Source organism: Cupressus sempervirens, chromosome 7 (assembly GCF_028749045.1).
Source record: "Cupressus sempervirens isolate cs-2001-9-10 chromosome 7, ASM2874904v1, whole genome shotgun sequence".
Classification (NCBI taxonomy): Eukaryota; Viridiplantae; Streptophyta; class Pinopsida; order Cupressales; family Cupressaceae; genus Cupressus; species Cupressus sempervirens.
Genome location: NC_143124.1, coordinates 914,492,265 through 914,507,762, shown reverse-complemented (window position 1 = coordinate 914,507,762; position 15,498 = coordinate 914,492,265). Strand labels below are relative to the sequence as shown.

Genomic DNA, 15,498 nt, shown 5'->3' with positions numbered 1-15,498 from the left:
GAGTAGGAGTAGAATAGTAAGTAGTTGGGTAGTCGAAGCTTAGAGAAGCAAGTTAGAGGAGTAAGTTAAGTATCAGAGCATATCCATTCACCTTCCACAACCATCGCTTTCCCATCAACATCATCACTGGCAGTCAGATCCTTCATCACCACCACCAACATTATTTGCCACCCGCACATTTCACAAACCGAGCCACCATCACCATCATTCCACCAAAGCCCAAGTCATCCTTGAATGAATAGCGTAAGGCCGCCTACGTGATTACCAGCAAATCACATCGATAAAACTGAGTGAGTATCCACAAGAGTAAGGAACATTGGAGTTATTCTCATATCCCATGAGCAATAACTTTTCAAGAGAGGAGTTGCATGTTTGATATCCTATATTGAATATTCAAATCCTAATATGTTATGTAAGTGATACAAAACTCGCATCAATACACTTCTGTCTTCAAGATAAAATAATGATGCCAAAAAGAAATGTTTCAAACCCGATGCACATAAAGGAACCACCATACTTAAAATTGGTGAATAAGCTAAGAAAACACCAAACATTGATTTTTGTCAATGATATAATAGCCACACAATTAAAATATAAACCATTATGTCAAATGATTATTTCCACGACTCAACAATAAGGTTTTATTTACAGCCTAAAAAAGCATTGATCCAATAATTAATTTCAACTTTTGATCAGTTATTGTTAATTGTTCAATGTCTTTATTTATTATTCTATGTTGGAAATTACCATTTATCAGTGTTATAGCTGGTTAACCTTTGACTTTAAGTAAGTTATTTCCATGTTAGTGTTAGATGATATGCAATACTGGTAATTGTAAAAGTTCAGGTGGGCCAAAACTAGAATTCCCTATTTGACTAGTAAAAGAGATAACTGGTCATCTCTAGTCATGGTAAAAGATGAATGCTATTTTTTCTTCCAGGCAAGTTGGTTGCTGGTCTCACCATCTTTATCTTTGTACATAATGGCAACAAGATTGGCATATTGCTATTTTAATTGAACATTTTGCTGGCGGATTCAAGTTTTCTATTTTCATTGCATCTGCTTTTTACCGGGATGCAAAGCTTCATAGCAATTTTTATTTTCTGCTCATAACTTCCTTTGGACACGCTTGTTGGTCTTTTGTTGGACATTAATAAATTTATCTTTTCTTATCTTGTGGTATGATGTCTTGATTCTAATTCCTGCCTGGAAGTGTGGAATACCAAGTTGACAAAATATTTTCTGCGAACATAAATTTTTGATGTGTGTTTGTTTCTTGGACAGATCACTCTCATTTTCAGATGTTGATTGATCGTTTAAAGATATCCACTGCGCCTCCAGAGAATGGCAATGCAGAATGCAAAACATCCCCATCAACTGTCTTGGAAGACATGACACTAGAGGTAATTCAGAAGAGCAACATATAATTTGTTGATGAAGGCCAAAACAACTGGTTTAATGAACATAGCATAAATTATAGGGATTCTAACTCCTATTTCACCTGCCAAAATAGTTTTTTTCAATTAGCTTCTTTTATGCTTCTAATCCATTTGACAAATTGAAAAATGCTGCATTCATAAATAGTTTTGGCCACTGCATCAATGCATGGAAACATGTTTTCAATTTTCTATGATGTTTTGGAGATAAGAATAGCAGGAGATCAGGGGTTGTGTTTCAGGGACAGCAGTTTGGGGGAGAATTTTTTTTGGGGATGGCAGGGGACATTAGTATAAATTTCATATAATCCATCAGATTCAATATATATCATTCACGTTTAGACATTCAGATAATCTATCAATTTAATATACAATATAACATGTTTACTGGTTCAAGAATAGCAGCAACAAAAAACAAAAATTTCTGATCTATTACAAGTTACAACAAAGGCCTGACGGCTACAAAACTCTAAATGGAAGTGTAATGGCAGCATATATTTCTTAGCCTTTTCCTCATCAGAAATGTTTGTGAATATGTGGAACTACTTTATATCAAGTTGTGACATGCATGATTTTACTTTACAGACTTTATGCAATCACACTTTTGGCCATTATACAGCTCTATTTGCTCGTTTTATAATTGTCTGCTCTCCTACATCCATATGCAGTCTATGCAGTCATAGAATTGCTGATTGATGAAACTGTATGTTGCCCATTTAACAGGGGTATGTTTTCATTCCATAGTTGTATGCAGTTATTCAGCAACTGTAATTTTTTTCCATAGTTGCATGGAGCCACATAATTTCCTATCGATGAAGAGGGCAAGAAATGTTGTGGTCATTAGTGATTATGTTCCATTCTGCATTTGTTTGTAGTCATGCAACAGTTATATACTTTCATTCTATACCTGGATTACTCAAAGGTTCGACACTCACTTTTTGTACATCAATATTTTTTTTTGTTAAGAAACATTGGAAACCACCCGAGGGGTGTAAGGATGGTCGAAGAGTGTCCCAGAAATCCTCGGCCATCTTGGGGATGCTGTCCCAGCTGTGTCCCTGGCTTCCCCAATGATGAGATGACTTTAATTTTTGTATCTGCTGCTTGGCAGTTCCCTTCAGCAATTTGTTTTCCCTTATTGGTTTCAGTGCAGCAGTAAGTTATTTTTCCCCTTTTCAGTTGGTCCCAGTTCTTCTATCTTTTAGGATGGCACAACTTGCTCTGTGTTAGGGCCAGATTTTAAATTTTTGAGCAGGTGCTATTTTTTTCAGAACAAGGCATTTTTCTGCTTTAGTATTTCTCCTAGTGTAGGCTCTCCATTGAAATGGGGCTTTTCACTGTAAATCATAGAGTTCTCTTGTTCTATAAAAGAGACCTATGGTACACCATTCAACAGGATATACATTTTATTTGGGTATTGAGTTTGTGGCAGTGTTAGGAGTAGATTGTCTCCCCCCTAGGAGACATGTCTCAGAGACTTTTTGCATCTCCAGAAACCTCAAAAAAGGTTGGAGACTTAATGGCAAAGTCGCCGAATCCAAAAAGTGAAGTCTCAGTAGACTTTCCTGATTAAAAAATAGATGTAAAATATAGTATTTAATTATTTGTGTATTTTGGCCCTCATTTTAATGTTTTTTAATGCAATAATTAAAACCAATGGCAAATTTAATGATTTAAATATTTTAATTATTATTACATAACTTAAAAAACATTAGAAACACTTCTAATTGTTTTATTTTTATTGCACAATCCAACCCGAGCAGAAATATTTAGAAATCTTCAAAATTTTATTTAGATAATAACACGGAATCCAACATGGAGAGTGATGATTTTTTGGAGAGCATGATAGCTGAAAACTTTGAGATGGATGATCACAACCTTGTGGAGTAGATGATAGTATCGTCATCATACTAGATACTAGATAGATTTCTGATTTTTGTTTACAGTACTAAGTTTTTCGAGTTTTGTTAAAAGAAACTTTTTGCAGTTTTGTTTGCATATCTGCAATTTAGCATCAAACTATTTTTTGAATTCCAAGTTTGAATATGTAATGATAATCCCAGCGATCATTAATCTGATATGATGATGATCATATGTGATATTCAGAAATCAGATATGACTCTATATTAATGTGACATTACTATTAGTATTTATTTTAGTCTTTTAATTTTACAGTTTTACTATTTTGTATTTGTTGAATTTCCTGGGGGATGTAAATGTACTGTTTGTAATTTATGTGTCTTCCAAATAATATTCTCAAAGATATGTATATGTCATTTAAGAGGAGCGTCTTCATAGAGACATGTCTCTTTAAATGTCATTAGTTATGAATAACATTTATTTATTATGCTTAAGAAAGTGATAATAACTCTTTTATATATATATCTGCAATGAGTTTTATTTGATAGAGGCTACAAAACACTAACACTTCCTCTTAGCTAGGGAGGATAAACACATGCCATATATTTACACCATTGGTAATATTAGGAATGACAACTTTTAAGGATATCTTTGATCAGAAGATATCCACCATTTTGATATCGTGAGTATTGGTCTTTCAGAATATCAACATACAATGTTCACCAAATACTCAAATAAGGTTTCATATCACATCCGATATCATGAGTATTGGTCTCCCAAAATATCAACACATGATATTCACCAAGTACTCGAAAGGTTTGGTATCACATCTGATATCATGAGTATTGGTCTCCCAGAATATCAATGATATTCACCATGTATTCAAAAGGTTTTGATATCACATCTGATATCATGAGTATTGATCTCCTTGAATATTAATAATATTCACCAAATACTCTTTAGTAATGGCCTTCCAAAATGTTGAGATGCAAGATATTCACCAAGTACTGTGAGTAGTGGCCTTTTAGAACATTAATTCGCATGACATTCACCAAGTACTCAGTGTAATGGCCTTCCAAAACATCAATTTGTATAACATTCACCATGTACTCAAAAAACGTTTATAAGGTATGTGCACATGCATTCTTACAATGCTTACCATACAAACATCTATCGTGCAAAGTATAATCTACCATGATCTGCATAGATATCATAAGATATCCATCATAATAGAAAATTAAGTTATTGTAAGATCGTCACCTTTCAATAACTTCTGCAAATACAAGTGATAATCATTTGGAAGTTGTCACTTTCCCATGATAGATACAGGTGTTAGGCTCAAATAGTCATAAAGTGTATCTATGAATCACAATCCCCTTGACTGCTACAATTTACTGATCACTGGAGAATCCATCTTATCATGGTCTACTTCCTTTGAATCAATACGACTGAGATCACCGAAGGTTGATTGAACCATATCCTCTATTTGCTCCCTCTCTTTCAAGGTTGCCTCTAATGAAATGTCAGGCTCCCTTTGAATCTCAATCTCCCTCTTCTTATGAAATTATATTCGGAAGAAAAGATCAAGGCAAATAGTCTTATAATAAGAAAAATTACCTTTAATAATTATTCTCAATAATAACAATATTATAATTTAATTATAAGAACATTAGTACTTTAATTTTATATGTTCATGATGAATTAATTCTATTCCGATATTCAATTAAATGGTTATAAATAAGCATTAATTGTAATATATCATACCTTTTACCTAAGGTGTGGGGCCATGCTTCTCCCTATCCCCTTAACATCGTTGCTCAATCTCTATCCATGTTAGCACTTTTATAACTACCTTTGTACCATTTAGTCATTGCTATGTTAATGTCAAATCACTTGCATATTTTTCTTTTCAAATTAATGCTCATTGATATTCAAATCCTTACTTCTTGTAGAGCTCCTCTCACTACAACACAATTCATTGATCACACAATTAATAGGCATTAAGTGAGCATAGTGTCATTGGTATTTCAGAAACAATGTCATTTGGTGGTCCCTTATCCACATTGCAAAGGTGGTAGTTTGTAGACATTTGTAGTATTGACAATGTTGATCAAATTGCAAATATTATCTATAGAAGATCAAATTCATCTTGAAGTCTCCAAAATTTAAAACATATCTCTTTCCAATTCTATCACCATGGCGATATGGAATGCCAAGTTGTCGGTCAATTTATTTTCTCTCTCCAGCTCTTTATTACAATATCTCGGTTGATAATCTTATTATACTTATGACCCACCACACTTATTATGATAAGCAAATTGCATTAGCCAATTGGGAACCGTTGATGACCGGGAAGGACAAGAGACCTTTCATAATTGAAATGTGAATCACATGTATATCTTATCACTTTGCAGGGCCTACTGTGACGGAGACATATGAAGCTTGTGCACACTAGGAGCACACCAGACAATGTGAATTTATTACCTTGGACCCCCATTCCCTGCTTTTGCCAAAACAATTCCAGTGCCCCATGAGGGAGCTCTTGCTTTGCATGGCCTGTAATCAAGACACTCCACGAGTACTGATCTAGGTTTTCCATTTTGTGTACCTCGGGGGCCAATATACAGTCAACGCAATAGTTCACCCACTTTGGTGCTGAGTGTGCTTCCCTCAATGTAGTAAAGGTAAATGACGTTGAATCCTTTCTTGTTTAGTGCTAGAAATGATTGTCTTTATTATTTTTCACAAAATTAAAGTTCTATCCAATATCACAATTAAATGGCTTGTGTGTCCTTGGAATTCACACATCTATGGGACAAAAAAACTTTGGCAATCTAGAAATGAAACTTTGGTTGAAAGTAATTTGGTCTTAAATTTACAGAACTCGACAATGAAATGCCACATAACATCCCCTCTTAAAGATTTTTGGCTGTAGATATACCCAACACTATCTCTTGAATTGATGAGGACGACCCATTTTTGCTCAAGGTGGGGTGGAATATCGACCATCCACTCTGGCAGCGTAACTTTGCGAGAGAACCAGTGGTGTGCACTTATGCCCTTGAGCTTTGTGACCTCGTGTACTTCCATCTGCATTGGAACTTCCCGACTATGTCACTTCCATCATTGGTTGTATTGTTTTACTTCTTCAATAATAATAACATATTATTTCACTTTGTGTGATATATGTTTCCCTTTAGACAGAGAGATCATTCAAATGGTCCCCAAATAATTAATTGCTGGTCTCTATAGAATAATAGTTCTCTACTTCAAATTTATTAAAAGAGCCTCGGAGATTTATCATCAAATATAATTTATTCTTCAGGTAGTTAACATTAATTAATGTATTTTCCCCAAATGAATATTATTATTTCTGCATATAATTTAAATTATTCAAGCTTCACAGATATCAGATACAAAAGTATTAAAAAAAACGATATGAATATTGAATGCCCAGTTTATAATATCAGATTCGCCGTCTAGCAGTGAACTTGTATAAGCATTAAATCTTCTGGCCTTAATATATTTGCCAATATTTGGAGTTCATGAAATTGATAATTTGCTTATATGACGACAACAAAATTCAATGCTAGACTTTTAGAAATAATTTTCCCTACTTAAGAATAATGCTCAAATTTTATTCAAAATATATAATTTTCTCAAGTAGTATTCCTTTGTACTCCAGAAAATCTTAATTGAATCTCTCTATTCATTTTTTAATTGATTATTATTTGACACTAGTCACTTTTTATGAGTATTCTCTTCTACATACATGGAATCGTTGTTTGTATATTTTCTAATGAATACTTCAATTCCATTCAATGCATTGATATGTTTCGTTTGACATAGCCTCAGACACCTTATTTTTAGTTATTGCTAATGCAATCACTGCTCAATTATTTATGATGAGTGCTGCTGTAAACACTGGTGCATATTAATTATTAAAGTTTTTACATCTCACAAGCCCAAGGAAAGCAACACTACTCTGATATCATGTTGAATTTCCTGGAGCATGTAAATGTACTAACACTGTTTTTAATTTCTGTGTCTTCCAGTAACATTCTCAATACATATGTATGTCATTTAAGAGGCACATGTCTCTTTAACTGTCATTAGTTATGAATAACATTTGTTTATTATGATTAAGAAAGTGATAATAGCTCTTATATATATACTATGTTACCCGGGGACGCTTTTCCAGCCCTAAGCCTTGAGTTTCAGAAACCGTCCCTGTTTCAGGGACTTGGGGATGGCCGGAAACGTTTCTAAGCCGTCCCCACCCAAGCAAGAAAATCGGAAACCCATCCCCGAAACTTCAAAAATGGTCAACGCGTTTCCAAATGGTGTTGATTGTCCCTGGGACTCCGTAACCGTTTCCCATTTGTCCTGGGGACTGCTTGAAGTTTCTAATTTTAAAATAAAATTCAACTTAAAAAAAACACTAATAGATGGTGATTTTCTGCCCATTCGCTGGCCCCACATTAATATAATAAAATATGTTAATATAACCCATGTTGAAATATATTTTTTTGGAAGCCATTACAAACTTAGCATCCAATTATGACTGAAAATTAAAACTTCAACTTTTGTTCAACAAACCAGACTTGAAAAATGATTGTAAATCGGACTTCTATTTGATATTCAAGTTGGAGAACTGGAAATGATTGTTGCTGGGTTGAGGAATGCTCAGATTGTTTTCAGCTTTGATAATGCTCTGATAGCAGGAATAATTGCCCATAAATAAATTGTTGTAGCTGATTATTGCCCAAACAAGATGGTTGCTACCTGTCTAGGAAGATTTGGAACAACAAATTCGGTTTTCCTCCAAAACCCACAATAAAGGGCTCTAAAGTCTAATCTATGGTAGATTGATTATCTCATTTGATGTCATCCTATGTTCCAATTCTTAGACGATGATTCGATTTGATGCTATGTTTTATGCTGATTTGATGAATGAAATTGATAATTTTAAACTATGTTGCTATGATGAATGTGACAATGCTATGTAATTATGATATATATATATATATATAGCCGTCCCCTACCGTCCCCTATTTCAGCCAAAAAAAAAACCATTCCGGAAACCTGTTTCCTCGTCCCCCCGTCTCGGAAACTTGGGGTAACATAGTATATATATCATCAATGAGTTTTATCCTACAGAGGCTACAAAACATTAACAATATTTATATTATACTCTTTAAACTATTAATAAAAAATGCCATCTCCAAGTACTCTCATCTCCTATTTTTGAAAAATAGCTGTACCAGTGCCAATACTGGAGACCTCTAGGTCTCCCCATCTCCTGATAACCTTTAATGACGGAGTGTAATTCTTTTGAAGTTTTAATTGAAGGCAGATACGCCCAGGGTTCAGATTTGTGAGTATCTGTCATTCAAGAATCCAAGTTTTCATCAGTATGCGTTCAGATTGGCATATTCGTATATGCTGTTCTAGTTTGATTTTTTTGTTAGGCTAAGATGTAGTTATGGTTAATTTTTGGTGCAGAATCTGATTTATCAGGTCTGAAAATCTAACATAGTACTACATTGCACACTCTTAACTCATCATGTCCATGTGCGGAGTGCTTAGTTACATGTGGAAGGGAGTCGTCGGAATATTTTAACACATGCAATGACCTTGCATCTGCGATTGAAGCAATATGGACTTATGATAGGTTGTAGAGTTGGATGTCCTAAATTTTTGTGATTGGAATGACAATCTGCACTTGTGATAAGTTATAGATTTAAGATTTTATTGATGTGTTTGGATTTAGTGTGTTTCAAAGTTGCAAATATTGTAGGCTTTCTCCAAGGGTAATAGAGAATGAGTTGGAGTGAATGTTAAGAAGATGCTTCCAACTTTGCATCTTGGATGTGCATATTGTAGATGCTACTAGAGGAGTTTGTTTTTTTGAGTTTTGTGGTGTTGAAGTTTGCATCTACTATCGATCTTGTTTAGTTGGCTGAACATAACAAAAAGTTGGTGAAGGCGTCTTAGATTTAGTGAAAGACGATTTGATCCCTCACATTGTGGAGAAGAAGATAACAAAAACGTATGATGCTTTGACAACTTTCTTGTAGAATATGTACATTTCTCACAAGATGCCGCAAAAAGAACAAGCTTATTGCTGTACATAGGGATGGAACAAACATAGTTATTGGTTGCCTCATTGCTATTAGGGAAATGGTACATGCTAATTGTTGTTAAACAGATTTGTCACTTAAAAAAATACGCGATTTAGCCCAATGGAGTGTGTGGCAAATCGGTTTCTCCAACAGTTGGATAGGCCTTTGATATCCGGCCTTCCTCTGCGTTTAGAGGGGCAACTCCCTCATAAGATAAAATTTTTGATTTTTCAATAAAGATGATTAGAACTTAGAATATAAAAAGGAAAACATTGATAACGAATGCACCACATGACTTCAATGTCTCCATAAAATCAATGCAAACTGTTAATGAAAACAATCAAGAAATATGCTTGAGAGCTATCATTGACACAATGCTGATTCAATCATTCATGAGCATTTGCACAATACTATGAAAAACACCCATTACAAAGAAAGAATCAATATTTCAACGTTTCAGATATGTAGAAAGAGAGAACGTAAAGTGTACTTTCTTTATTTCTTAGCACCAAGAACATAAGAAATGACTGATTACAAGAAGAACAATTGTATACATTTTCCAAAAATTGCCTTGTTATCAAAACATAAGTGTTCCTTGTCTGTAAGTCCAAAAAGTCCTTTAAAAAGCCAAAAATGACTCCTTATATAGACACAAAGGTTAAGAACTACCTCTTTGTGGTTAATAACTACGTATTTTTGAGGGGTTAATTAACCTCACTAAAATTAACCTATACAAGGAAAACTCCAGAAACATAACTTTGGCTAGAATTACTAAGAATGCGTACATATCCAATCACTTGTCTTCTAGCTATGAACTCTATCTATTTGGACATGATTGGCTTATTCTCGAAAGCCCTATAAGCATCGAGGATGGTCACCATTGAATCATAATTGGGAATGAACACGTTCTCCATCCTGAGTTTGGCAGTAAAGTATTTATCCTGGATCTGTTCTGACTCTTGTTGATAAGCTGAAATATTGCAATCTTCTAGTGTGACTGCGATCAGATTGAGCTTCATCATAGTTTCAGCGTCTGACACTCGATTCTTCATCTTCGCATGAATTTTGGTACTGAAGGAATCAAGAAGAAATTGGCAATCAATATGTTGAAGATTGTTTACTGATGCTTCACCTATGATAATAGAGACCAGTTCATCTGTAACTTTCATTTTCAGTTGTTCACATGAGGCTATTAGTTTTTCAAATTTAGTGACCCCTTTGCTGATATTTATCATCTTCCAATTAATACTTTTACTCCAGATACGTATCTGATTCTCACTTGGATCAGCAATAATCTTCTCGAGAACCAGGGTGTTTGTATATAACTTGGACATTTCTTGTAGTTCATTAGATACTTTTTGCTAGGTGACTTTCTACTCCTTGCTGCTTTCTAGCTCTTTAGACATCTCTTGTACCTGTTTGATGGCTTTTCCATATATTTCCTTCACTCCAGTTACGAGTTTTGAAGCATCTTCTATCATCTTGTTTATCCAAGCTTCAATAATCATACTATGTGACTTGTGTTTGTTTACTCTCTCAACAACAGTATGATCAAGAATACCATTAGGGCCTGCTAGAGCTGGTGAAGTAACTACTGCCTTCGCATTAGAGGAATCACTAATCGAATTGATGTAAGACGCCAACATTTGAACTTGCTCTTTGAGTTGCTCCTCGGATCTTTTCTCTTTCTTCGCTCTTTGTAACATTTGGGCAGCAGTCACTTCAAAATTCTGAAAATCTCTTTTTGTAGTAGATGGACCAAGATCAACCTTATCCAGAATGAAATTTGACTTAGATACTTCAACAACATTCTTTTCAATTATGGGCTTGGCTATTTTTGCGCATAGATTGCCTGATGTTTTATCAACGGCCAACCTGGACATCACTTTAGTCTTTTTCACTTTAGGAGGCTTTTGAAGGAAACTAGAGATTACATCAAATGGAGGCGGGATCATCTGAACAACTTTCTTCTTCTTTTGGAGATTGGTTTGGAACCATGAATGCGTAGTATTTGGAAGTGAAATTTGCATGTCACCTATTATATTTTCAGCAATCATCATTAAATCTTTTGAATTAGACAATTGATTATCCAACTGCGTGATGTCTATTAATGATATCTCAGGAGGAGAGAGGCTCGAAGGAGGAATTACTACGTAATGAGAGGATGTAACTGGGATGTGTTGTTCAATAGTTTGATGAGTTCTTTGATCCTTCTCATTAGGTTCATTTCCTTCCTGATTCACTCTAGTAGATTTACTTTTCATTATTGTCCTTCTTCTTTTGACTGTAAACTTAGCCGGTTGATTTAGATCTTCATCTTGATCTAGAGCACTCGTATCCAATTGTTGTATTTTCTCACTAGAAGTTGCCTCTAATGCCATTTGAGATGATTCTCCTTGATTACCTCTCCTCTCTTTACTTTGAAATTCACCAGTCACATTTTTTGCTTTGATTCTACTGACCCAATCTCTTGTTCTTTTAAGGACATAGGCGGTTCTTTCATTCAAGCTTTTAAACTCCTGAACTGACCAATCAATAGGGGGAAGATCTAGTAATTCAATTTTCTCATAGTAGAAGGGGTCAACCAAGGAATCTTCATCATCATTTATACCTGTCACATTGATATCCACCTTGAAGTCTATCACCTGCCTTATAGTAAGCCGCATCCAATCTCTCTTCTTGACTTCGAAATCATTTTCGCAATCCTCCCAAAAGTCCTCTAGAGCCGAAAAGTGACCTAGGTTGGGGTTTAGCTTTAACTCATTAACTGCATAGCCTTTACTATCATAAGGAAAACACATAGTATAAGGATGCAAATTAATTGTGGCGATGGATCTCTCTATGTTCCTCGCATCTAATGCAGTATCACAACTATAATATCCAATGCTGACAGGAAAAGGTATTTCATCTATCCTCCTGTTTTTGCAAAGCTTATTGATTTGACTAATCTGTCTGCACATTTCAATCAAGACCAATTTATCATCGACAAATCTAGGTAGCATATGGGGATACCCATCATAGGCAGCTAACCTGATATAAGTGGACTTCAGGAATTGTATGAAAACACTTCCATACTTTTGTACTTTTATACAACTTCTGGTGAAATTCTAAGTCCCATGTTTCCCTGAATTTCTCTTACAATCAACATCGTGAATGCATCATTCACTCTTCTAAAATGGTGCAAGCTATTGTCATATTGTATTTGAGGAAGATGATTGTAAATAATAGCCGCATCATCATATATACCCGGTTAAGCCCTGGCCAACTTTTGGTGCTTGCAATAGTGTAGAAAAGATAAGAAGTCATGTAAAAACAATCATTTGCTTGAAGTTCCATGAGTTGTCTATGCAGTGAATCACTGATAATTTCAGCCCAATCAATGTGTCGCTTTCCTTCATAGATCATGTTAATAAATAAGAACATCCAACCTTCGAACTCACGCGAATCCCGAAGTCCTATTATCCTGCTTAATAGAGTTACCATATTTGCTACATCTTCTTTTAACAATGATTTGTGGATGGACTTGGCTAGTTGAGATTTCCCTTTCCTTGGTTGCAAGAGCCATGATCTAGCAACAATATTTAAACATTGAGTTTCATTTGCCATATAGTACTCCTTAGCGATTCTTAAATTGATGTTGGCATATTGCACTCTGGTAGGTAATCGGAAGGCAATGGCAATAGAAACAGGATCCAAACGGACAATCACTTTATTATTTGATGAAATGACTTCCCTCGTATTTGGATGATAAGCCTTTTTGCATTCCAACACTAGATCAGGGCACTGTACTGAGATGGGGTGCCATCCTGCTCGAGCCAAGCCACTTTCCAATATCTTTCCAGCTAAAGGGGTCTTGTCCTTGCTCTCAAGAGACGACCAAAAATCTTGAAGGAAAACACTTCCTAAAATGGTATCACCAATGTCGGGAAGTGTACTTTTTAAAATGGGAGCATAATCCGGCTTTTGGTATTTGTATTTCATGGTTTAGCTATTGATCTTTTTGTTGATTACTTTAATGTTTTCAATTTCCTCAAATGTACTTTGCAAATCAGAGACTTCGCAACTCAATTTGAAACTTATTCGGAGACGCTCAAACATCTACTCCATTTGAAAACTTATCCATCAATTCCCATATATTACTGTGTAAAAGCGCCCGAGTTAGCTCCAATATTCGGTTCCAGTACTTTTAATAACTCTGCATATATTTGATCAATGCATCATTCAAAGCAAAATATATATGGAACTCTGTCTTGATACCTATCTAATTGCCAAGTTAATTTACAAAACCATGAGTTGAGGGAAGCCTGCTATTTGGTCGAACAGTTTGATCACATTTTAACTGCTCATTCCATCAAACAAATCAAATCTAGTCGAAGGGATATGGCATCTGCAGGAGCTTTCTATCAGATCACATACATATTTTGGTGCATCTGCATTGAGTGTCCTGTATGAGGGATAACGGGCTTGAATTTCCTCTAATAGCACAAATGATTAGAAAATCATCAAATTTCTTCTCCTATTCCATGCGGCACTCATTCATTGTTTTTGCAATGCGAAGGAGATCTTACATACAATGGGTTGAGATAGGAAAATACACCAGCAACTCCATCTTATTCTTCTTCGAAGGGAAAGATATGTTTTCTGATTTGATCTTTGATGCCGGTTTTAAAGAAAAGTAGTCAACTTCGGGTAGACGATGGAAATATATTTTCAAATAGTCAACATGCCATGTTCATCCGCTTTTTCCAATTGCCGAGTTGATGTACAGAGCTGTGAGTTGAGAGAAATCTGGTATTTGGTCAAACAGTTGATGTATCACCAAATGGATATCATGCTATGCATTTTCTTCCTTTTCGTTTTCTCGATCTTCTTCATCATTATCCTGCACATAGAGCTTGTGATGGGTTTTGCCTTCACTATCATTGGGCTGTTTAGGCTCCACCATATCCACATGTTGAACAATTATTTACTCTTCACTATTCTTCCCAGGCAGACTATTGATACCACCAGCATTCGTAACCTCATTTGTCTCCTCTCTGTCTTTGTGCAGAAGAACATTCTCCATCAGATCTCTTTGCTGTTTGCTTCCTTCGGTTTCATTTAAGTACTTGGGCTTTTCAATAGGAATCACATGAGTTGCATGCTGCTGCTCTTCATTTGTTAACAGACAGGTGACCTTCTCTGTACATGAGTTAGAAAGCTTGGATGAATTACTGGTCTGGCAGTTCACGCATTCATCCAATGTGCCGCAGGTTGGAAGTTAAGTTCCTTTCTTTGATAATTATCATGCTCGATCTATTTGTCTTATGTCTCTTGCCAAAGCACCATTATAGAGTGGGAACAGTTCAATATATTTGCAATCAGCAATTTGAGAACTTTGTAAAACTTTGGACGCCTTTTCTTTGACTTTGTATTATACCCATTGTCTCGACCTTTCATTTCCTTCACTTTATCATTTGAAAGGTTAATAACTGTCTTAGAAACACGTATTTTGGACTTGAACATTAACCTCTTTTAAAAAAAGGTTAATGGTTAATGATTTGGTTCGGAATATGCATTTTGACCCCCAAACCTTAACCTTTTAAAAGGTTAATTTTGCTAACTTATCTTAACCTTTTGATGGAGAGGTTAATGGTTAAGCTTTCAAAGTGAAATACATGTTTTGACAATGAATCTTAACCTTTTTAGAGGTTAATGGTTAATGATCAAGTTGAAAATACGTATTTTGGTTCTTTCCATTAACCTGGGAGAACTTTTGACTCGGGGACCAGATTTTAAAAATTCGAAGTGTTGGACGGAGCTGGTGATTAGCCGAAGGATTCGAAGGGCGAAATTTCTCAAAAACTCTGAGGGAAAGTGACCATTTTAATGTTTAAAATGAGGTTTATTCTGAAAATAACCATAGCTCAGAAAGGCGAGGATTGAGGCAATTTTGATATCCGTGCAACACTAATGAGTTGGTAGCAATAGCTTAAAATGGGTTTGCTCCATTTGGAAACATGTTTGTTTAGGGTGTTTGTTCTTTTGAGAAGCTTTTGACATTTGAGATGCTTTGGGATGACTTTATCTAGGAGGAA

At 35.2% G+C, this 15,498-nt stretch overlaps 1 protein-coding gene across 1 annotated transcript in view; it reads left to right on the top strand.

Moving 5' to 3' along the window:
* LOC149550495 (Homeodomain-like superfamily protein) overlaps positions 1 to 15,498 on the top strand; it is an 87,388-nt gene that overhangs the window by 26,363 nt on the left and 45,527 nt on the right. The window contains exon 7 of the mRNA XM_089793498.1: positions 1,285 to 1,403. Coding sequence (XP_089649624.1) covers positions 1,285 to 1,403 — 119 coding nt within the window. The remainder of the gene's footprint in view (positions 1 to 1,284; positions 1,404 to 15,498) is intronic.